The following is a 21491-nucleotide window of genomic DNA, read 5'->3' as shown; positions in this document are numbered from 1 at the left end:
AAAAAAAAAAAAAGACCAGAGCAGCCCTCCCAGGTGTGGGCGGGAAGAACTGGGAGCCTCCTGGGCCCCTGACTGACGGCAGCCGTTATGTTTTTTATTGATTTCAGAAAGGAGAGGGGAGGGAGAGACAGAAACATCAGCAATGAGGGCGGCATGGACCAGCTGCCTCCTGCACGCCCCCTACTGGGGATCAAGCTCACAACTCCTTGGCTCCTGATCGGGAATTGAATCGTTACCTCCTGGTTCATAGGTCGAGGCTCAACCCCGGAGCCCCAGGCCAGGGGTCAGGAGCAGCCACCCAGGAGGAGCCATGGTCCCTGAGGCTGGGCGCCGTGGCCCCTCCCAGACCCCAGTCCTCGGGCGGCCGCGTGGGGCAGGAGCGGGGATCAGAGCGGGAAGCAGGAGCTGCAGTCGGAGCCCTGACACAGTCGGGTGTGGGCCCAGCCTGAGACCCGCTGCCTCCCCCCCTCCCCTCTATTCTTAGCAGCTGAGCTCAGGGCTGAGCTGGCTGGCACGGCACCCTCTCTCCTCTGAGCCTTGTGCTGGGCGGGGCCGGGGCCACGCTGAGAGGGTTTGGCGGGGCGGGGGCAGAGGCGGGCCAGGCTCTCTGGCCCTGTGGTTGTACAGGACAGCCAGCCCACAGCTCAGAGGGCTGGGCCCTCACTCTGCCAGGCGGGTCTCCTTCCACACGGTGCCCTGGCTGGGTGGGGGCTGGGGTCCAGGGCTCACTCGCTGGCCTTGGCGCTGACCACGTGGGGGTCAGCGTGGTGCCCCTTCCCTCCCCGGCAGGGTCAGCTCAGCCTTCGAGGACGGGCAGGGGCGGCACCGGAGCACGGTTACTCCCGGGGCCTCCGGCGTCCTGCCGCAGTGCGGGTGTCCCCGCAGCCCGGAGCTGGGCCTAGAGGCCTGTTCGCGCCCTGGGTGGCACCATCAGCCATCGCTTCTAGTTTGGCAGCTAACCCCACCCCCTGACCCCCGCCCCCAGTCCGGGACCAGACACAGCGCTCCTTCTGCAGTCCAGGCCGCCACCCTCGGAGCTCGGGGACGGCGAAGGAGGGGGGTCGTGTCCTCGGGCTGGTTTCGGGGACTCGGGGGCCCCTCGCAGCCTCTTGTTCTCCCCAGGAAACCCCTGAACTTCCAGAACCTGCCAGAGCATCTGGACCAGCTGTTACAGGTGGACAGCGAGGATGAGGAGAGCGAGGGTACATGGCAGCGGCTGCGGTGGGCTGGGGGGTCAGGCCGGGACCCGGCGGGCCCTGGGGGAGCCCTGGCAAGCTCAGATCCGGACCCCGACCCCACCCTCCTTCCAGGGCAGGCGGAAGGGCGGCTCGGCCCCTCCACGGTGGTCCTGGACCACACGAGCGGCTTCGAGGGGCTGCTGCTGGTGGATGACGACCTCCTGGGGGTGAGAGAGGCCGGCCCCGCCGGTGACCCCCATCAGCTCCGCGCGACCTGGCCCCGGAGTCCAGCCCCAGCCTCCCGACTCCCCGAATCCCTCTGGAAGTCCTCCCGCCCCCGTCTCGTCCCACGTGGCCACGAGCCCTCCCGCCTGCTCCCAGGCAGGCTGGGCACATGGGCCTCGGCCGCCCCCGCGGCACCGGAGGCGGGCGCAGGGCTGGTGTTCTCCTCGGGGAGCAGTGCCTGAGCGCTCCCCCGTCTCCCCCCAGGTGATCGGCCACAGCAACTTCGGCACCATCCGCTCCACCACCTGCGTGTACAAAGGTGCGGGGACGGGCGCGGGCGGCGGGGCTGGGCCGGGTGGGGTCCGCCATGGCCTGACTCGGTGTTTTGCAGGGAAGTGGGTGTACGAGGTGCTCATCTCCTCCCAGGGGCTCATGCAGATCGGCTGGTGCACCATCACCTGCCGCTTCAATCAGGAGGTACGTGCCGGCGCCCCAGACCCCCCACTGCCCCGGCTCCCCCCGCACTGCCCCCCCACTGCCCCCCACTCCCCACTGCCCCCCCGCCCCCCCGGCTTCACTGACCTCCCTCCCAGGAGGGCGTCGGGGACACGCACAACTCCTACGCCTACGACGGCAACCGGGTGCGCAAGTGGAATGTGACCACCACGAACTACGGCAAGGTGAGCCCACCCCCCCCCACCGGGCGGCCTGAGGGGCTGAGGGCCCCCCCTGGCGGCCTGAGGGGCTGAGCCCCCCCCTCCCCCCCGGCGGCCTGAGGGGCTGAGCCCCCCCCCGGGCGGCCTGAGGGGCTGAGCCCCCCCCCCCCCCCGGGCGGCCTGAGGGGCTGAGGCCGGGCGTCGGCTGCATCTGAGCCTCTCCCGCAGGCGTGGGCCGCCGGGGACATCGTGAGCTGCCTGATCGACCTGGACGCTGGCACCCTGTCCTTCAGCCTGTGAGCCTCCTGCCGCCTCCTGCCCCGTCCCCTTCCCCCCGCCCCCTCAGCCGGGCCTGGGCCTCTCCCCCGGCCGCCCGCCCCGGCCCTGGAGGGTGGCCTGAGGGGCAGCCCATCGGCCTGGCATGCCCACTGGCCTCCCTCCCTCCCCCCCACCCAGGAACGGCGCATCGCTGGGCACCGCCTTTGAGAACCTGTCCCGGGGCCCGGGCATCGCCTACTTCCCAGCCATCAGCCTCTCCTTCAAGGAGTCCGTGGCCTTCAACTTCGGCAGCCGCCCCCTGCGATATCCTTCCGTCGGAGGCGCGCTGGGCCGGCCGAGGGCCTGCCGCCTGGGAGTGACGGCGCAGCCCGGCGGGCGGGGTGGGCGGGGTGGGGGCAGCAGTCCCGTAGCCGTAGCGCCTTGTTGGGGGGCCCGGGCCGCCTTAACTGTGACACCTACCCCGTGGCGGGCTACCGGCCGCTGCAGGACCCGCCGCGCGCTGACCTGGTGCGGGCCCAGCGCCTGCTGGGCTGCTTCCGGGCTGTGCTCAGCGTGGAGCTGGACCCCGTGGTGAGTGGGGGGCCGGGCCGGGCCGGGGCCGGGCCGGGCCGGGCCGGGCCGGGCCGGGGCCTCCCGCAGCCTGCCCCCTCACAGCCCCTCCCCCCAGGAGGGCCGGCTGCTGGAGAAGGAGAGCCCCCGGTGGCAGCTGCAGGGCCAGCCCACGGCGCTGCTCACGCTGGCCCACATCTTCCACCGCTTCGCCCCGCTGCTGGTGAGGGCTGGCCAGGGTCTGCTCCTCCCCCTGGGAGGGCCCGGGAGCCCTCACACCCCAGGGAGGTCACCCAGCGAGGAAGAGGCTGCAGGGCGGGTCCTAGGGAGGGGGAGGGTGCGGGCGGCCTGGCGGAGCCCGAGGGGGGAAGGGGAGGGAGGGGCCCTGTGTCTCAGCAGGGCTGAGGGCCCGGGTCCGGCTGTGCGAGGGCCTGGCCGCTGCCCGCCCGGTGCCCCGTGTGGGTGCAGGGCCGCCCTCACGGTGCCCCCGCCCCGAGCAGCGCAAGGTGTACCTGGTGGAGTCGGTGCTCACGAGCTTCCTGCTGGGCCTGGTGGAGGCGGGCAGCCCCGAGCAGGCGCAGGCCGTGGTGGGCCAGATCCTGGACCTCCTGTGGCTCTTCATGGAGGTGAGGCTGCAGGCTCGGCCTCGGCCGCTGGCCGGCTCCTGGGAGGGCCAGCCTGGCCGCCGCCTGAGCAGCCGCTCTCCCCCAGGACCACGAGGTGCACGACTGCCTCAGGCAGCTGATGATGGCCCTGCTGCGGCTCTACCGCTTCTCGCCCATCGTCCCCGACCTCAGCCTGCAGGTGCGCCCGCCGCCCGCGGCCCAGGGCTGGGCCCTCGCCTCGCCGCCCTCTGAGCACCCCCTCCCCGCCCCGCCCCGCAGATCCTCCACCTGCGCCTCACCGTGGCCATCCTGAGGCACAACCGGTCCCGCAAGTTCCTGCTGAGCAGCGTCCTGTATCCTGGCCTGACTGCCGGGCCCCAGGAGGGGCCGGCCGAGCAGGATCTCCAGACAGATTCTGGGGCGCCTGGGAGCTGTGGGGGCACCCGGGTCGGGCTTCCCGAGATCTAGAAGTGCAGAATGGCGAGGGCTCGCAAGTAGAACAGCGGGGAGCGAGGCTCTGGGCCCCTGGCAGGAGTGTGCTGATCTATTCTCTGGGGCCTTCCGCCTCCTGGAGAGGCCACCAGGCCCTGTCCCTGTCCAGCCTGTCCCCCGGCCTCCTGTCCCTGTGGCCGCCTGTCCCCCGGCCGCCTGTCCCCCGGCCTCCTGTCCCCTGGCCGCCTGTCCCCTGGCCTCCTGTCCCCTGGCCTCCTATCCCTGTGGCCGCCTGTCCCCCGGCCGCCTGTCCCCCGGCCTCCTGTCCCCTGGCCTCCTGTCCCCCAGCCGCCTGTTTCCCGGCCGCCTGTCCCCCGGCCTCCTGTCCCTGTGGCCGCCTGTCCCCGGCCTCCTGTCCCCCGGCCGCCTGTCCCCGGCCTCCTGTCCCCCGGCCGCCTGTCCCCGGCCTCCTGTCCCTGTGGCCGCCTGTCCCCGGCCTCCTGTCCCCGGCCTCCTGTCCCCCGGCCGCCTGTCCCCGGCCTCCTGTCCCTGTGGCCGCCTGTCCCCGGCCGCCTGTCCCCGGCCTCCTGTCCCCGGCCTCCTGTCCCTGTGGCCGCCTGTCCCCGGCCGCCTGTCCCCGGCCTCCTGTCCCCGGCCTCCTGTCCCTGTGGCCGCCTGTCCCCGGCCTCCTGTCCCCCGGCCTCCTGTCCCCCAGCCGCCTGTCCCCGGCCTCCTGTCCCCCGGCCGCCTGTCCCCGGCCTCCTGTCCCTGTGGCCGCCTGTCCCCGGCCTCCTGTCCCTGGCCTCCTGTCCCCCGGCCGCCTGTCCCTGTGGCCGCCTGTCCCCGGCCTCCTGTCCCCCGGCCGCCTGTCCTGCACATGTACACGCATGGGCACCAGCGAGGTGGGCTGACGGCCACACCCTCTGGGGCTCATGGAGACTGGTGGGCGTGCGGAGGAGAGGGCACGCAGGGGGGCATGGAGGAGGGGGCGCGGAGGTGAGCTTCGGGAGGACGGAGAGGATGGGCGGGGCCTTACCCAGCAGAGATGCCTTGACGGTCCAGCTTCGACGCGCTCCGCTCCGCCGTCTTCTTCCACATCAAGAGCCCGCTGCGCGTGGAGGAGGCCGGCCTGCAGCAGCTGATCCCCACCACCTGGTGGCCCCAGCGCCCCAGCAAGGAGGTGGGCGGGCGGCGGTCTGAGGGGCGGGCGGGCGGGCGGGGGGGGGGGGGGTGCGGGCGGCGGTCTGAGGGGCGGGTGGGCGGGCGGGCGGGCGGGGGGGAGGGGGGCCGGGCGGCGGTCTGAGGGGCGGGTGGGTGGGCGGGCGGCGGGCGGGGGGGGGGGGGGGGGGCGGGCCGGGCGGCGGTCTGAGGGGCGGCCTGGGCTGGGGGGGTGGGGAGCCAGCTGTCTCCCTCCTGCCCCGCCAGGGCAAGGACAGCCAGGAGGTGCAGGAGGAGACTGCCGAGGAGCGGCTGCGGAGGCGCGCCTACGAGCGGGGCTGCCAGAGGCTCAAGCAGCGCATCGAGGGTCAGGCCCTCCGGGCGGGCGGCTGGGGGCGCACACGGGGGCACAGGCGGGCGGGCGGCTGGGGGCGCACACGGGGGCACAGGCGGGCGGGCGGCTGGGGGCGCACACGGGGGGGGGGGGTCGGGTGGCTGGGGGCGCACACGGGGGGGGCGGGGGCGGGTGGCTGGGGGCGCACATGGGGGCACAGGCGGGCGGGCGGCTGGGGGCGCACACGGGGGGGGGGTCGGGTGGCTGGGGGCGCACACGGGGGCACAGGCGGGCGGGCGGCTGGGGGTGCACACGGGCGTGGGTGTTGGGCTCGGGGTGCCCCACCCCCGCCTGCACCCCTCCTGTCCCGGCCGAGGGCAGGGCTGCGGGGCTCAGTGTGCTCCCCCCCCAGTGGTGGAAGAACTGCAGGTGCAGATCCTGAAGCTGCTGCTGAACAACAAGGATGAGAACGGGGTGAGAGCCGCGCCTGGGAGGGTCCCTGGTGGGCGGGTGGGCGGGCGGCCCGGCCCCGCCCCAGGGCAGGTCCAGCCTGGGCAGTGTCCTCAGCTCATCGCTCTCACCTTCCCGCCGGCAGGGGGAGGCTTCCCGGTACATCTTCCTGACCAAGTTCCGCAAGTTCCTGCAGGAGAACGCCAGCGGCCGGGGGGTGGGTGTCGCAGGCGGCAGCCCAGGGCCCTGGCTGGTTGCAGGCTCTGCGCTTGGCTTCTGCCCCCTCTCCGCCGCCTCCCTCCCTCCGAGCCGGTCCCCTGCCCCTGCCCTCCGTCCTCTGCCCAGGAGCACCCGGGCACTCGGGAGGCGTGGGCTGGCTGGGCTGGAGCAGCGATGGCTGTGCCCTGTGTCCGCAGAACGCGCCCCTGCTGTGCCCCCCGGAGTACATGGTCTGCTTCCTGCACCGGCTGGTCACTGCCCTGCGCTGCTGCTGGGACGAGTACAAGGCCGCCACCCCCCACGCCTCCCCCAGCGAGGGTGAGTGGGCCGGGCTCAGCCAGCAGGGCAGAGCCAGCCCTGGGGGGCAGGCAGCGGGGCAGGAGCCCTGGGGGGGACTGTGAGCCGTCCACGCTGACAGGGCCCACAGGCGCCCAGCGGCCAGCCCTCCCTGCAGTCCGGGCGCCTCGGGCTGAGGTGCTGGCCCGAGTCTGTAAGGGACACCGCCCTTTAGGCGCCCTGCATTGGGGGACCCCCACGGCGGGGGGGCGGCTCTCATTTTCCCCTTCACCCCAGGCTGTGCTGTTGCTGGCACTGACCTGAGATGGGGTGGGTGGAGGTGGCTGCTGTGTGCGGGGGGGGGGGGGGGGGGGTAGGGGGGGGGTAGGTGGCCCCCGGGCGGCGGGGGGCCTGCTGTGTGCCGGGGGGGGGGGTAGGTGGCCCTGGGGCGGGGGGGGGGCGGGAGGGGGTAGGTGGCCCTGGGGCGGGGGGGGGGGGCGGGAGGGGGTAGGTGGCCCCCGGGCGGCGGAAGCCCCGCTGGGCCTGACGCCGGCCTCGCGCAGAGGCCTACGTCCCACCCCAGGTCTTCTACAACGGCAAGGTGGACTACTTCGACCAGCAGCGCCTCGGGGGGCTGCTCTCCCACCTGCGCAAGACCCTCAAAGGTGCGGCCCGGGCGGGCACAGGGCGCCGCTCTGCCGTGCGTGCCCACCAGAGGGCGCCCGAGCACCGCCTGGGGGAGAGGCTGCTCTGCCGCCGCCTCTGGCCTTGGGCCCTGCAGGGCGGCGGGTATGGGTGCTGGCAGAGGGGGCACCCTGGGGCCCTGGCGAGGCACAGGGACAGGGAGGGGTGATGGGGTGCCCTGCCACCCAGTCTCCACAAGAGGAGTCCCCGGTGCACGGGGCACGTCCAGGTGGGGCGCAGGCACAGAGGCCAGTGGGCCCTGCCAGACCCTGCCCGGCCGGGACCCTCGCCCTCCACTGGCCTGAGCCCTGCCCTCCTCCCAGATGACCTGGCGTCCAAGGCCAACATCCTGATTGACCCCCTGGAGCTGCAGGCGGCCACCATGGACGACCTGGACGAGGACCAGGAGCCGGCCCCGGCCGCGGCCCCGGTGCATGGGGGGGGCACTCCCCCTCCCGGGCGGGGCCACACATGCCCTCCGGGAGCTGACAGCTCCGCTCCTCTCCCGCAGCGCCCCTTGCAGGCCCTGGCCATTGGGGGCGCGCTGCCCCTGCCCCGGCCTGGCTGGCTCAGCTCCCCGACACTGGGCCGAGCCAACCGCTTCCTCAGCACCGCGGCCGCGACCCTGATGACCCCCCGGCGGCCCCTGAGCTCCGCCGAGAAGGCGAAGGTCCGCACGCTGAGCGCCGAGCAGAGGACCCGCGAGGACAGTAGGTGTCGGGCGTTGAGGGCCCCCCCTGCAGTCCCCACGAGACACCCGCCCCCCTCCCCGCCTCCAGCCCCGCAGCCTCAAGGGCAGGGCAGTACACTCCAGGCGGATCGATGGCACAGAAATAGGTCCGGAGCCGCCGCCGGCCTCCCTCCCCGGCCTCCCTCCTGCCGGGCGGCGGGCGGCTCCGGTGCCTCCGGCCCCGGGTGGCCGGCCTGACCGCCCCGCCTCCAGTCGAGGGCAGCCAGTGGAACGAGGGCCTGCTGCTGGGGCGGCCGCCCGAGGAGCCGGGACAGCCCCTCACCGAGAACTCGCTGCTGGAGGTGCTGGATGGCGCCGTGATGATGTACAACCTCAGCGCGCACCAGCAGCTGGGCAAGGTCCGCGGCGCAGGGCTGTGCACGCCGGTGCGCGTGTGCGTGCACGTGTGCGTGTGTGTGCGCGAGTGTGCGTGTGCACGTGTGCGTGTGTGTGTGCGAGTGTGCGTGTGCACGTGTGTGTGTGTGTGTGCGAGTGCGGGTGTGTGCGCGCACGTGGGTGTGTGCGCGCGGGTGTGTGCGTGTGCTCGCGGGTGTGTGCGTGCGTGCACGTGTATGTGTGTGTGCGTGTGCATGCATGTGTATATGTGTGTGCGTGCTGGTATGTGCATGTGCATGCACGTGTGTGTGCGCGCGGGTGTGTGCGTGTGCATGCACGTGTTTATGTGTGTGCGCGCGCGTGCGTGCGGGTATGTGCATGTGTGTGCATGTGTATATGTGTGTGTGCGCGCGGGTGTGCATGTGCGTGCACGTGTATATCTGTGCGCATGTGCGTGTGTGCATTGTGTGTGCGCACCCTGGTGTGTGTGCGTGCGTGTGTATGCCGTGTGTGCGTGTGTGTGTGTGTGTGTGCGTTGTGTGTGCACGCCCTGGTGTGTGTGCGTGCGTGTGTATGCCGTGTGTGCGTGTGCGTTGTGTGTGTATGCCATGTGTGCGTGTGTGCGTGTGCATGTGTGTGTGTGTGTGCGTGCGTTGTGTGTGCGCGCCCTGGTGTGTGTGCGTGCGTGTGTATGCCGTGTGTGTGTGTGTGTGTGTGTGTGCGTTGTGTGTGCGTGCCCTGGTGTGTGTGCGTGCGTGTGTATGCTGTGTGTGCGTGTGTGTGTGTGTGTGTGCGTTGTGTGTGCGCGCCCTGGTGTGTGTGCGTGCCCTGGTGTGTGTGCGTGCGTGTGTATGCCGTGTGTGCGTGTGTGTGCGTGCGTGTGTATGCCATGTGTGCGTGTGTGCGTGTGCATGTGTGTGTGTGTGTGCGTGCGTTGTGTGTGCGCGCCCTGGTGTGTGTGCGTGCGTGTGTATGCCGTGTGTGCGTGTGTGTGTGTGTGTGCGCGTTGTGTGTGCGTGCCCTGGTGTGTGTGCGTGCGTGTGTATGCTGTGTGTGCGTGTGTGTGTGTGTGTGTGCGTTGTGTGTGCGCGCCCTGGTGTGTGTGCGTGCCCTGGTGTGTGTGCGTGCGTGTGTATGCTGTGTGTGCGTGTGTGTGTGTGTGTGTGCGTTGTGTGTGCGCACCCTGGTGTGTGTGCGTGCCCTGGTGTGTGTGCGTGCGTGTGTATGCTGTGTGTGCGTGTGTGTGTGTGTGTGTGCGTTGAGTGTACGCGCCCGCCGTGCGTCAGGCTGGCCGGCGGTCACCGTGGCTGTCCCTCCAGATGGTGGGGGTGTCCGACGACGTCAGCGAGTACGCGGCGGCACTGAGGAGCACGGAGGACAGGCTGCGCCGGTGCCCCCAGCGGGTGAGTGTGTGCGGGTGGGGGCGGGCAGCCTGCCGCCGGGGTCCGAGGTCGGCCGGGGAGACCTGCCCGGCTCCGCGGGGTGACCTCAGCAGTTCTCGCCCCGCCCCCGCCCGGACCGGAGCCCGTCGCGGGGGCTGGCACAGGCCGGTACACTCCGAGCCCATCGCCCGCCGTGCTGTGCCGAGGCGCCCGCCCGCGCTAAGTGCTCGGCGCACCCTCCGACCTCATCAATTATGGATCCGCCTGAGCGCTCCTGGCACTTGCAGCGTCAGCAGGAAGCGCCGGGCCGTCCCCCCCTGGGCCCTCCGCGGCTCACCGCCGGGCAGGCCCAGCCCAGCTGCCTGCGGCCATCGCGCCCCGGACTGCCCAGCCGTGCCCCGCCCCCAGCGCACCCGCCCGCGGCCTGCTCCTCACCCTTTGCGCCCAGGCCACCATGGGGCTCGAGGCCGTGGGCGCGGCCGGTCCTGACCGCCTTCTCCTTGGCAGAGGAAGGACATCCTGGAGGAGCTGACCAAGAGCCAGAAAGTTTTCTCGGAAAAGCTGGACCACCTGAGCCGCCGCCTGGCCTGGGTCCACGCCACTGTTTACTCCCAGGTGAGCAGGGGCGGGCAGGCAGTGCCGCCCTCCAGCCCCTGGGCACAGGCTGGCAGCCTCACGCCCCTGCGCCTGGGCCTCGGCACACTCCCCCCCCGCGTCCCGGAACCTCAGCCCCCAGGCCCCCACTCGGACACTGCGGGCGAGCGTCTGTCCCCGCCGCCTGCTCCCTGCGCCTCCCCCGCAGCTCCTCGCAGACACCGCTCGCACTGCTCACTCATGCTCCGCCATCGGTGACCAGCCGGGCGGGGTCCAGTGCGCCCGACGCCAGGGGCCCCCCGGAGCGGGCAGAGAGGCCAGGCCCCCGAGCGGCTTTGAGGGTGGACAGAGGCGAGCTCCCTCTGCTCCCCGCGCTGCGGCACGTACCCCGAGGCAGCAGTCCTGGCTCCGGGTTCGAGGCTGGCGCTCCTCCTGGAGCATCGGCCAGCTGTGCCGTCACCTTCACAGCCGCAGTCAAACCCCGCTCAGCGCCTCGGTCACCTCCGGGTTCGGCTCGGTGGTCAGTGCTTTCATCGGTGTGAATAGACCTCCAGAGCGTGTTTGCTTCCCAACCTGACACTCACACCCACTGACACGGCTCCCTGCCCCCGCCCCTGCCGCGCCTGCCCTCAGCCAGCATCCTCCCGCGCGTCCAGAGCCACAGCGCTGGTCTGCCGCGGCTCCCTGGCTGCTGCCCGCACGTCGCTGGGGGCCGGGTGCGTTGTCTGCGCCGCCTTGTGCGTCCCTGACAGCCTGGCGCTGTGGGTCCGAGGTGTGGGCTGTGCTCAGAAGCGGAATCGCCGCTCTGGGGTGAGCTGCTCGAGGCGCTGCCGCAGCGCTGGCTCCGCGCGGAGTCCGAACGTGTGTGGTTTCCTCCGGGCGTCTTCCCGTCCGCACCGGCCTGTCTGCCCGGACGCCGTGTGGTGGCGCGGCTCTGGCCGCTGGGACAGGCGGTGGGCTCCGGTGTGAGGTCGGCGGGTTCTGTCCAGATGGCTTTGGCGGCTGGTGTCCTTGAGGTTCCGTGCGGCTCTTGGGCTCGATCTCTCTGGAACCCGCCGGGCTCTCGGTGGGGAAAGCAGGCCTCCTGGCGTCTGCTCACGGCGCCCTCCGCGGAGCGCCTCTGCCTGCCGGCCTCCTGGGCGCGTCCTCGGCCCCAGCCGCGTCCGGGAGCCCACCAGCAGCCGTGCCCCGCAGGAGAAGATGCTGGACATCTACTGGCTGCTGCGCGTCTGCCTGCGCACCATCGAGCACAGCGACCGCACCGGCTCGCTCTTCGCCTTCCTGCCCGAGTTCTACCTGAGCGTGGCCATCAACAGCTACAGCGCCCTCAAGAACTACTTCGGGCCCGTGCACAGCCTGGAGCAGCTCCCGGGTGAGCCCAGCAGGAGGGCCTGGGGCAGCTCCTGGTGAGGGCCCAGCGGGCAGGGCGGGCGGGTGGGGCCTGGTGAGCCCGGTCTGAGCATGGGAAGCGAGCAGCTCCTGCTCCGCTCGCCAGCTCGGACCCGCACTTGCCAGTGCCGCGCGCTGGAGCCCGGCCTGTGCCGCCCGAGCCTGCAGCCCCTCGCTGGCGCGGGGAGGGGGCACCAGACGGATCCTGCTCTCACTTCCTCCTGGTGCCTCCCCAGCGCCCGGCACTGCCATGGGGTGTGGCGCTGTCGCCGTAGATCACAGTGAGGGGGGCCACACGGGAACCCCTGATTCCCGGCTGGGGGGTGGCTACGTCGGGTCTGGCTGCGGGCTGCCCTCCCTCGGACCCGGCGCTGCCCTCCTCAGGCAGCGCTGTAGGTGCCGGGCATCTGACTGCTGAGCATCGAGGGGTGGGCTCGGCTAGCACCCCGCCAGGACCCATCCCACAGCAAGTCCAACCTCAGCCGTTTACCGTCGCTGAGGCTGAGCTTGGGCCCAGACCCACCTGGGAGCCAGCTCCGCAGCCCTTAGCCTGCCGCCCCCCCCCCCCCCAGGCTATGAGGAGACCCTGACCCGCCTGGCTGCCATCCTGGCCAAGCACTTCGCCGACACCCGCATTGTGGGCACTGGTGAGGGGCCCTGCAGAGGCTGGGGTGGTGCGGGGGGGATGGGGGGATGGGATCGCGGTGGGATGGGGGGGTGGAGATGGGGGTGGGGGGGTGGGATGGGGGTGGGGATGGGGGGTGTATCTGGCTGGCTGTTTGCTGCATGGGTGTAGCCGGGTGGGCCCGAGGCCCCCGCTGAGCCCCTCCCCCCACAGACATCCGGGACTCGCTGATGCAGGCGCTGGCCAGCTACGTCTGCTACCCTCACTCGCTGCGGGCTGTGGAGCGCATCCCCGAGGAGCAGTGAGTGCGGGGGGAGGGCCGTCCCCGCCCGCCCAGCCCCCCAGGCCTCACCTGTGCCCCCTCCCCCGCCCAGCCCCCCGGGCCTCACCTGTGCCCCCTCCCCCGCCCAGCCCCCCGGGCCTCACCTGTGCCCCCCCCCCCGCCCCGCCCCCCGGGCCTCACCTGTGCCCCCGCCCCCGCCCAGCCCCCCGGGCCTCACCTGTGCCCCCCAACACACACAGCCCCTGGGCCTCACCTGTGCCCCCCTTCCCACCACCCCCCAGGCGCGTCGCCATGGTGAGGAGCCTCCTGGCTCCCTACGAGCAGCGGCCCTGGGCGCAGACCAACTGGATCCTGGTGCGGCTCTGGAAGGTGAGGGGCCGGGGGCGGGGCGGGAGGGGCCGGGGGCGGGGCGGGAGGGGTGGGCCGAGGCGAAGGGCTCGCACTGACCGCGCCCGCCCGCCCGCCCGCCCGCCCGCCACAGGGCTGTGGGTTCGGGTACCGCTACACACGGCTGCCGCACCTGCTGAAGGTCAAACCCGAGGACGCCAACCTGCCCAGCCTGCAGAGTGAGTGCCCACGGCTCCCGGCTCCCGGGGGCGTTCCCCCTGGTCCTCGCTCCCGCCCCGGTGCCCGTGGGCCTGAGGCCGGCGGGTCAGTCACTGGGACCGCCTTCCAGGTGCTCCCTGACCTTGGCCCGTGTCCTCCGCCGGCTCTGCCCCCGGCCGGGGTGCCCGCGTCCAGGGCACAGACGGGCGGGCCGGGGGCTGGGGGCTGGGGACGCTGGGCCAGCCTGTCCGCGCACCGCCCGGCTCTCCCCGGCGGCTCTCCCCCGCCCACCGGCGGCTCTGCCTTTGGGGAGGCCTGGCCGTGGCCTTGGCCGCCCGGAGGGTAGAATTGAGCTGCCATGGAGGGCAGGGGCCTCGGGCCTGCGGCTGCGGCGGCTATTGATCTGCTGGGGAGGGAGCCGCGGAGGCTGCGGGCTCTAGTTCCTGCCGCCGGTCGCCCAGGCCTGGTGCCCACCCCCTCAGCCCCGGGCCAGGCCGGCCAAGGGCGCGGAGGGCGGCCGGAGGCTCTGGAGGGAGCTGGCCTCGGCCCAGCAGGCGGCTCCGGTTTCCGCCGACCTCGCTCTCCCTGCAGCCCACGGCCTGGGACCTGCCGGGCCCACAGCCTGAGCATCCCGAGCCGTCGTCCGGCCCCCAGCCTGACCGCCCCCCCCCCAGCCCGCAGAGCCCTGCCCCTCCCCCCCGACTGCCCCCCCCCGCCCACAGAGCCCTGCCCCTCCCCCCTGACTGCCCCCCCCCGCAGAGCCCTGCCCCTCCCCCCTGACTGCCCCCCCCCGCAGAGCCCTGCCCCTCCCCCCTGACACCCCCCCCCGCCCGCAGAGCCCTGCCCCTCCCCCCTGACTGCCCCCCCGCCCGCAGAGCCCTGCCCCTCCCCCCTGACACCCCCCCCCGCCCGCAGAGCCCTGCCCCTCCCCCCTGACACACCCCCACCCACAGAGCCCTGCCCCTCCCCCCCGCCTGCCCCCCCCCCGCCCGCAGAGCCCTGCCCCTCCCCCCTGACACCCCCCCCCGCCCGCAGAGCCCTGGCCCTCCCCCCTGACACCCCCCCCCGCCCGCAGAGCCCTGCCCCTCCCCCCTGACACCCCCCCGCCCGCAGAGCCCTGCCCCTCCCCCCTGACCGCCCCCCCCGCCCACAGAGCCCTGCCCCTCCCCCCTGACACACACACACACACACACACACACACACCCGCCCGCAGAGCCCTGCCCCTCCCCCCTGACACACACACACACACACACACACACACCCCCGCCCGCAGAGCCCTGCCCCTCCCTCCTGACTGCCCCCCCCCTGCAGAGCCCTGCCCCTCCCCCTGACACACACACACACACACACACCCCCGCCCGCAGAGCCCTGCCCCTCCCTCCTGACCGCCCCCCCCCCGCCCGCAGAGCCCTGCCCCTCCCTCCTGACTGCCCCCCCCCTGCAGAGCCCTGCCCCTCCCTCCTGACTGCCCCCCCCCTGCAGAGCCCTGCCCCTCCCCCCTGACACACACACACACACACACACACACCCCCGCCCGCAGAGCCCTGCCCCTCCCTCCTGCTGCAGCAGCACATGGCGGACCTGCTGCGCCAGGACCCTGACGTGGCGCCCAGCTTCCTCAACAGCGTCCTCAACCAGCTCAACTGGGCCTTCTCGGAGTTCATCGGCATGATCCAGGAGGTGGGCCCGGGGCGTGCGGGCGGGGGCCGGCACTGACCCCTGACCCCGCTGACCCCCGGCCGCTGACCCCCGGCCCCCTGACCCCCGGCGCTCAGATCCAGCAGGCCGTGGAGCGCCTGGAGCGGAACTTCGTGGACACGCGGCAGCTCAAGGTGTGCGCCACCTGCTTCGACCTGTCGGTCAGCCTGCTGCGCGTCCTGGAGATGACCGTGACCCTGGTGCCCGAGGTCTTCCTGGACTCGGCCCAGCCCACCTCCGAGATGCTGCTGCAGCGGCTCGCCCAGGTGGGTCCGCCAAGCGTGGGGCCGGGGGCCGGGGGCCGGGGGCCGGGGGGCGGCCAGGGGGCCGGGCGGGCGGGCGGGGAGCCGGGAGCCGGAGGGGGGGCCAGGGGGCCGGGTGGGCAGCCGGGGGGCCGGGAGCCAGGGGGCCGGGTGGGGGGGCCGGGAGCCGGGGGGAGCCAGGGAGCCGGGCGGGCAGCCGGGGGGCCGGGGGGGGGGCCCGGGGGGCCGGACGGCCGCGGGGACTGGGGAGCCCGGCCGCCAACACTGCTGCCCCCGCAGCTGCTGAACCAGGTGCTGAACCGCGTGACGGCCGAGAGGAACCTCTTCGACCGTGTGGTCACCCTGTGGCTGCCCGGTGAGGACCGGCCGCCCCTCGGCCGGACAGCCGGCGGGCACCCAGCCTCGGGCCCGGCGGGAGGGAGGTTGGCACTGCTGGGCGCCCAGCATGGGCGGCTCACCCCTCCCCTCCCCAGGCCTGGAGAGCGTGGACCACTACCCCATCCTGGTGGCCGTGACGGGCATCCTGGTGCGGCTCCTGGTGCACGGCCCTGCCGCAGGGTGAGTGTGGGGGTGGGGGCCCCGTGGGGCTGTGCCTGGTGAGTGGAGGGTGGGGCCCGTAGGGCTGTGCAGGCTGAGTGTGGGGGCCCGTGGGGCTGTGCAGGCTGAATGTGGGGGTCCCCCGGGGGGCTGTGCAGGGTGAGTGGAGGGTGGGGCCCGTGGGGCTGTGCAGGCTGAGTGTGGGGGCCCGTGGGGCTGTGCAGGCTGAGTGTGGGGGTCCCCCGTGGGGCTGTGCAGGGTGAGTGGGGGGTGGGGCCCTGGGACTGCACAGGGCTCCTGGCAGTTCTGCCTCCTCGTCTGGGAGATGGGCCTCGGGCAGGTTTGGGGTACCACGGCTGAGGGCTGCAATGCCTGAATCGGTGGCAGTAGCAGCTGAGTAGAAGCAGGGACCCCACATCAGAGCCTCAGGCAGGGCCGGGGCACCTGTGATGACAGCGCTGCCGAGACAGACTGAGCACACGTGTCTGGGGGTCTGCAGGGTCCGGCTTTATTAGGAAACTTGTGACGGTCCAATCCAGGCCCCGAGCGGCCCCAGCTCTGCTCGCTCCCCAGGTCCCCAGCTGCCCTGCCCCGCGGGAGGGCGAGGCCGGCCCTTGGCCATTAGATGAAGCAGAGCTGAGCCTCCAGGGCCTGCAGTGTGCCCCGCCCTCTGTGCCCTCCCTGTGCTGAGCCGGGAGAGGCTGCCCTGCAGCCTGCGATGCCCTGGGCACAGGAGAGGCCACTTGGGAAGGAGGTCGGATGGTGCGCGGGGCCTGTTACCGGGGGAGGGTGCTTCCTCTTTGCCTGGAGATGGGCCAGGTCACCCCCACCCACCTGCTCCCTCCCTCACCGCCCGCTCCAGGCCAGGCTCTCCCGTGGCCTCGTCTCCAGGAAAGGTCCGCAGGGCCCGTGCCGAGGGCCCCAGTGAGGGGCCTCCCCCAGCTCCGGGGAGCTCCGGGCAGCAGGGCGCGGGCAGGCGGCAGGCGGGGCCGGGCGGCGAGGGCATCACAGCCCCTCGGAGCCCGTGGAGCTCGTGGACGCGGAGCCCACCTTGAACCGCAGGCCCACGGGGTTGTAGAGGTCAAAGTCCTCGGCCACTGCCAGCTGCACGCGGCCGTCCAGGCCCCTCCGGCCCGGCTCCAGGAACACCACGTGCTTGTGCATGCTGGCCTTGCGGCTGGGGGCGTCGGGTGGCGTGGCGCTGAGCACGGAGGACTGCGCGCTCAGCTGCTGCAGCGGGCTGGGCGTGCGGGGCCCGCGGCGGCGGCAGCAGGTGCGCCGGGAGCAGCGGCGGCAGCCGGGGCAGGGCGGGGCGAACAGGTAGAGCAGCACCAGCACCAGGCCCACCACGCAGCCCAGCAGCGTGGTGTAGCCCGTGTTGAAGGCCTCGGGCGCCGGCTGCGGGTAGTGCACGCTCACGTTGAACTCGTGCGTCTGGTTGTGCTGCAGGCCGGGCCCGGTGGCCAGGCACACGAAGACGCCCTCGTGCCACGTCTGCACGCTCGCGATGACCAGGGTGCCATTGGCCAGCACCTCGACGCTGCGGTCGGGGGCCCCGGGCGGCACCAGCAGCTCCCCCTGCGGGGAGACCCAGGCCACGCGCCGGGCGGGGGCGCTGGCGGCGCAGTGCAGCGTCAGGCGCGCGCCCACCTGCACCTCCCGCTGCTGCTCCGGCTGCTCCAGGCCGCCCGGGGGCTCGGAGCAGTTCTCGAAGACGCGGCTGTGCGCGAAGAGGCGCACGCGGGAGCTTGGCACCCGGAAGGCCAGGCACGTGTACTCGCGGGCGAAGTCGCTCACGGCGCTGAGCCCGCGCTGGCGCCAGCGCTGCAGCAGGCGGAGGAGGCGGCAGTCGCAGGGCAGCGGGTTGTCGTGCAGGTAGAGGCCGTCCTTGAGGAAGGCGGGCAGCGCGGCCAGGGCGGGCACGGGGGCGCGGGCCAGCCGGTTGGAGGAGAGGTCCAGCGTGCGGAGGCGGCTGGCGCTGAGGCCGTGCAGGCTGTCGAAGGAGAAGGCGGCCAGCTCGTTGCAGCCCAGGTAGAGGCGGCGGAGCGCGCCCAGGCCCCGGAAGGCCAGCGGGTCCAGGTGCGCCAGGCGGTTGTCGAACAGCAGCAGCGTCTCCAGCGCGCCCAGCCCGCCCAGGTCGTGGCGGCCGAGCGCCCGCAGCGCGTTGGAGGACAGGTCGAGCCGCCGCAGGCCGCTGGCGTTGGCGAAGGCGCCGCGCCCCAGGGCTGCCAGCTGGTTGTGCCCCAGGCTCAGGGCGCGCAGCCGGGCGAGGGGCGCGAGCCAGCCCGGCCGCAGGCGCTGCAGCGCGTTGTGGCTCAGGTCGATGTCGGCGGCCGCCTCGGGGAGCTCCGCCGGCGCGTCCTGCAGCCCGAGGCCCGCGCAGCTCAGCAGGTCGGCGGCGCAGACGCATCTGCCCGGACAGCGCAGGGGCGCCGCGGGCCAGGCGCCCTCGGGGTCCGGGCTGCCCGCGCCGGCGCGCAGCGCGCACAGCAGGGCGCCCAGCACCGCCTGCCCGGCCATGGCGGGGCGCGGCCCGGGACTCCCCGCTCTGCTCCGCCGGCGGCCCGGGAGGCAGGAGGGAACGGGGAACGGCGCCCGCACAGCGGCCGCTCCTCTCGGCGCCTTCTTGGGTTTCCCGGCTTCCGAGTGCCCCGGGCACTCGGCCTAAGTACTCCCGGGAGGGACCGCCCAGGGGCGGGGCTGCGGGCTCCCATTGGCTGCTGCCGAGGGGGCAGGCTCGCCGTGGGGCGGGGCCCCCATTGGCTGTCGCCGAGGGGGCGGGGCGGGGCCGCCTCTGAAAGGCCCACGAATACAGGGAGCAGGGGACCAGCACTGCCTGCTGGTGGCGCCCTGAGCCCTTACAGGGCACGGACCTTTGATGGGGGTAGAAGCCCGTAGGTATGGGGCGGGCTGGATGGCCACCCACCCGCTCCAGTAGCTCCTCCAGCCCATCCCCCTGCACCCTCCCACCCAGGAGGGAGAAAGCCACATCGGTGCTCCTGGCGGACCCCTGCTTCCAGCTCCGCTCCATCCGCTACCTTCTGGGGCACGCGGAGCCCCCCGCCCCCGGCACGGCCCTGCCCACCCCTGACCGGAAGCGCTTCTCCCTCCAGAGCTGTGAGTGGCAGGGCAGCGGACTGGGGGCTGGGCGGGAACCTCACTGGCCCGGTCAGGAGGCCCTGGGTTCCGGGACCACAGTGGGCCTGACACTTGTTTACCCCCCCCCAGACACGGACTACATCAGCAGCGAGGAGCTGGCCCAGGTGGAGCAGATGCTGGCGCACCTGACGGCTGCGTCTGCCCAGGCCGCCGCGGCCTCACTGGTGAGTGGGCCCCCAGGCCAGGCGGTGCCTGAGGCAGGGCTGCGCTGAGGCCTGTGTGTCCACTGTGCCCTGTGCTCCCCGCAGCCCACCAGCGAGGAGGACCTCTGCCCCATCTGCTATGCGCACCCCATCTCGGCCGTGTTCCAGCCCTGTGGCCACAAGTCCTGCAAGTAAGTGTGCCCCCCCCATCCCCCCGCAGGCGGGCGGGGCCGAGGAACACCGGCCCTCTCCCTCCCGTTGCAGAGCCTGCATCAACCAGCACCTGATGAACAACAAGGACTGCTTCTTCTGCAAAGCCACCATCACGGCGGTGGAGGACTGGAAGGCGGGCAGCGGGGGCGCCACCCTCCTCGTCGGCCTAGTCTGCGTCCACACCCAGCTGGGCCCTATGTATGAGCTCCTCTTGCCAACCACCCCCACCCCCGCGCGTCCCCCGGGGTGGGAGCCCAGCCCGCACTGTGCCTGCGCTCCACTTGCAGTCAGGGCCACGTGAGCATTAAATTATTATTCAACAGCCCGCCCGGCCTTCTTGAGGGGGTGGGCTGGGGGTACCCACAAGGACCCCGCCCGGTTTGTGTCCACAGAAGCAGGTGTCCAACTGCTTCCACCCGGTCCAGCTCCCAGACACGCAGCGAGTCCGGGCCTGGGACGCCCAGGCCAGGGTGCCCTGGCCGACGCGGGGCTCCGCCGGCCGCTCACATGATGATCCGAGGCTCCGGCACCGAGTCGCCAATGGACTTGTGGGGCAGCACGCTGGCCCGTTGAGGTAGAGCTCGTCGTTAACGATGACGTCCTCCCCCAGCACCGTCACGTTCTCCATTCGGACCTGGGGGGGCAGCCCGTCAGGGAGGCCGCTGCCCCGCCCCCCGCCCCCTGGCCTGGCCCGGCCCGGCGGCTCACCCACTGGCCCACGCGGCAGCGCCAGCCCACGATGCAGGACTCGAGCCAGGAGTGGGAGCGGATGTGGGCGTCCCGCAGCACCGTGCAGCGCCGGATGCACACGCCGTCCTCCACCACCACGCCGGGGCCCAGGCTCACGTTGGGGCCGATGCTGCAGTTCTGGCCGATGCGGGCGCTCGGGTCCTAGGACGGGGCGGGGGAAAGCACACGTGGGGCCTCTGTCCCCGAGGCGAGGGTGCCAGGGCGGGACCGGGGCTCACCACCAGCACGTTGCCCACGATGCCGGGGCCCGAGCACAGCTGCTCAGGCTGCTTCTGCCGCAGCGACTGCAGGAAGAGGCACATGCCCGTGAGGAAGTCCTTGGGCTGCCCGATGTCCATCCAGAAGCCTGGAGGGCGGGAGTACGTCAGGCTCAGCCCCGCCACCGGCCACCCGCCCCGGGCCTCCTGCCTCACCCTGCAGCTCCATGGCGTACAGCTGGCCCTCCTCGGCCATGACCGGGAAGACCTCCTTCTCGATGGATGTGGGCCGCAGCTGTGGGAGGGGAGCGCGTGAGCAGGGGCGGTGCGCCGGCCTCCCGGCCTCAGAGCGCCCGCCCCACCCACCTGGATGCGCCGCAGCACGGCGGGGCTCAGGATGTACATGCCCGCGTTGATCTTGTTGGACACAAACACCTGCGGCTTCTCCACGAACCGGTGGATGCGGCCGGTGTCGGCCTCGCACACCACCACGCCGTACTTGGAGGGCTCCTCCACTCTGGTCACCTGCGTGCAGGGGCGTCAGGCCTGGGCATGGGCTGTCCTGAACCTCGGGCTGTGCCCCAGTGCTTAGAGGCTGCCCCGCTCCGCGCTCACAAGGACTGGGCAGGTCAAGGCGGGGCCGGGAGGCTGGGCCCGGGAGGCGGGAGGTCAGGCCTGGTCCTTACCAAAATGGAGCCCTCCTGGCCGTGGTGCCGGTGGAACTGCACCATGGCTTGGAAAGGGAAATCGCAGATCACGTCGCTGTTGAGGACGAAGAAAGGGTCCGCAGTCTCGGACAGCAGCTCACGGGCCAGGGCCAGGGGCCCAGCTAGGGGGCGGGAGCAGATCTCCGTTTTCCGGGGTCGGAGCCCTGCACCCAGGCTCAGCAGGCCCCATTTCCCAGCCCTGAGCCTCTCCACAAGGGCTCCCCCGTCACTGACCGGTGCCCAGAGGCTCCTCTTCGTGGGACATGGAGATTCTGATGCCCAGCTGGAAGGGAGAAGCCGGGTCAGGGTCCTCCCCGAGGGAGGCGGAGTGGGGACGGACGGAAGGGCAAGAGTGGATCAAGCCTCACCCGCTGCTCCTGCGCCTTCATCTCCTTCTCCAGCACCTGGGACATGTAGCTCACGGCCAGAATCACGTGGTCCACGCCGGCCTGTGGGCAGAACCGCACGGGCGCCCGCGCTGAGCCGGCGGCGCGGGCGCCCCCAGCCCGCTCGCTCGCGGCCGTCCCGCGCCCGGCCGTCCTCCCCGACCGGGCCTCACCGCGGCCAGCGCCTCCACCTGGTGCAGCAGGATGGGCTTGTTGCAGAAGTCCACCAGGGGCTTCGGGGTGCTGAGCGTCAGCGGCCGCAGGCGCGTCCCGTAGCCGCCCACCAGGATCAGTGCCTTCATGGCGCCGGCGGAAGGGCGGCCGGAGACCGAGGCCGCGCTCCGGGGGCACCGCGGCGCCTGGCCGACCCTGTCACTCACTCCAGCCGCCGGGCCGACCCACTGGCGCTCTGGTCCGCCCGGGACCCCCGACGCCGTATCCCCGCCCCGCAAACCCGGATGCGATGCGGACTGGACGGACGGCCGCGGCCCCAAACTCGGCCGGCCCC

General features: G+C 73.0%; 3 protein-coding genes and 1 long non-coding RNA gene across 4 annotated transcripts in view; 1 reads left to right on the top strand and 3 right to left on the bottom strand.

Moving 5' to 3' along the window:
* LOC123652082 overlaps positions 1-7031 on the bottom strand; it is a 23684-nt gene extending 16653 nt beyond the window's left edge. The window contains exon 1 of the long non-coding RNA XR_006741186.1: positions 6910-7031. This is a non-coding gene — a long non-coding RNA (uncharacterized LOC123652082). The remainder of the gene's footprint in view (positions 1-6909) is intronic.
* Positions 1-19263, top strand: part of RNF123 (ring finger protein 123) — a 22472-nt gene extending 3209 nt beyond the window's left edge. The window contains exons 4-39 of the mRNA XM_036432260.2: positions 1123-1202; positions 1311-1405; positions 1668-1722; positions 1795-1880; positions 1997-2083; positions 2288-2355; positions 2516-2641; positions 2794-2908; positions 3006-3110; positions 3388-3513; positions 3599-3691; positions 3772-3845; positions 4987-5104; positions 5350-5449; positions 5829-5890; positions 6012-6083; positions 6283-6403; positions 6925-7026; positions 7369-7475; positions 7557-7755; positions 7989-8134; positions 9431-9514; positions 10001-10108; positions 11282-11459; positions 12049-12123; positions 12315-12402; positions 12666-12753; positions 12866-12950; positions 14471-14610; positions 14706-14894; positions 15171-15246; positions 15365-15449; positions 18403-18545; positions 18657-18751; positions 18836-18921; positions 18995-19263. Coding sequence (XP_036288153.1) covers positions 1123-1202; positions 1311-1405; positions 1668-1722; positions 1795-1880; positions 1997-2083; positions 2288-2355; positions 2516-2641; positions 2794-2908; positions 3006-3110; positions 3388-3513; positions 3599-3691; positions 3772-3845; positions 4987-5104; positions 5350-5449; positions 5829-5890; positions 6012-6083; positions 6283-6403; positions 6925-7026; positions 7369-7475; positions 7557-7755; positions 7989-8134; positions 9431-9514; positions 10001-10108; positions 11282-11459; positions 12049-12123; positions 12315-12402; positions 12666-12753; positions 12866-12950; positions 14471-14610; positions 14706-14894; positions 15171-15246; positions 15365-15449; positions 18403-18545; positions 18657-18751; positions 18836-18921; positions 18995-19244 — 3907 coding nt within the window. The 3' untranslated portion in view covers positions 19245-19263. The remainder of the gene's footprint in view (positions 1-1122; positions 1203-1310; positions 1406-1667; positions 1723-1794; positions 1881-1996; positions 2084-2287; positions 2356-2515; positions 2642-2793; positions 2909-3005; positions 3111-3387; positions 3514-3598; positions 3692-3771; positions 3846-4986; positions 5105-5349; positions 5450-5828; positions 5891-6011; positions 6084-6282; positions 6404-6924; positions 7027-7368; positions 7476-7556; positions 7756-7988; positions 8135-9430; positions 9515-10000; positions 10109-11281; positions 11460-12048; positions 12124-12314; positions 12403-12665; positions 12754-12865; positions 12951-14470; positions 14611-14705; positions 14895-15170; positions 15247-15364; positions 15450-18402; positions 18546-18656; positions 18752-18835; positions 18922-18994) is intronic.
* AMIGO3 (adhesion molecule with Ig like domain 3) lies at positions 15488-18062 on the bottom strand. Its single transcript, XM_045579585.1, has one exon. It carries the CDS (start codon positions 17946-17948, stop codon positions 16434-16436), a length of 1515 nt encoding a protein of 504 aa, XP_045435541.1. The 5' UTR covers positions 17949-18062; the 3' UTR covers positions 15488-16433.
* Positions 19238-21491, bottom strand: GMPPB (GDP-mannose pyrophosphorylase B). Its single transcript, XM_036432269.2, is given in 10 exon segments — positions 19238-19508; positions 19511-19577; positions 19652-19834; positions 19912-20039; positions 20107-20185; positions 20257-20415; positions 20577-20719; positions 20832-20880; positions 20966-21046; positions 21157-21491. Coding segments are annotated over 10 exon segments (1080 nt in total). The 5' UTR covers positions 21286-21491; the 3' UTR covers positions 19238-19446.

This window comes from Pipistrellus kuhlii, unplaced genomic scaffold, assembly GCF_014108245.1.
Source record: "Pipistrellus kuhlii isolate mPipKuh1 unplaced genomic scaffold, mPipKuh1.p scaffold_m20_p_11, whole genome shotgun sequence".
Taxonomy (NCBI): domain Eukaryota; kingdom Metazoa; phylum Chordata; class Mammalia; order Chiroptera; family Vespertilionidae; genus Pipistrellus; species Pipistrellus kuhlii.
The sequence above is the reverse complement of the archived record's forward strand: the minus strand, read 5'-3'. Positions and strand labels throughout refer to the sequence as shown.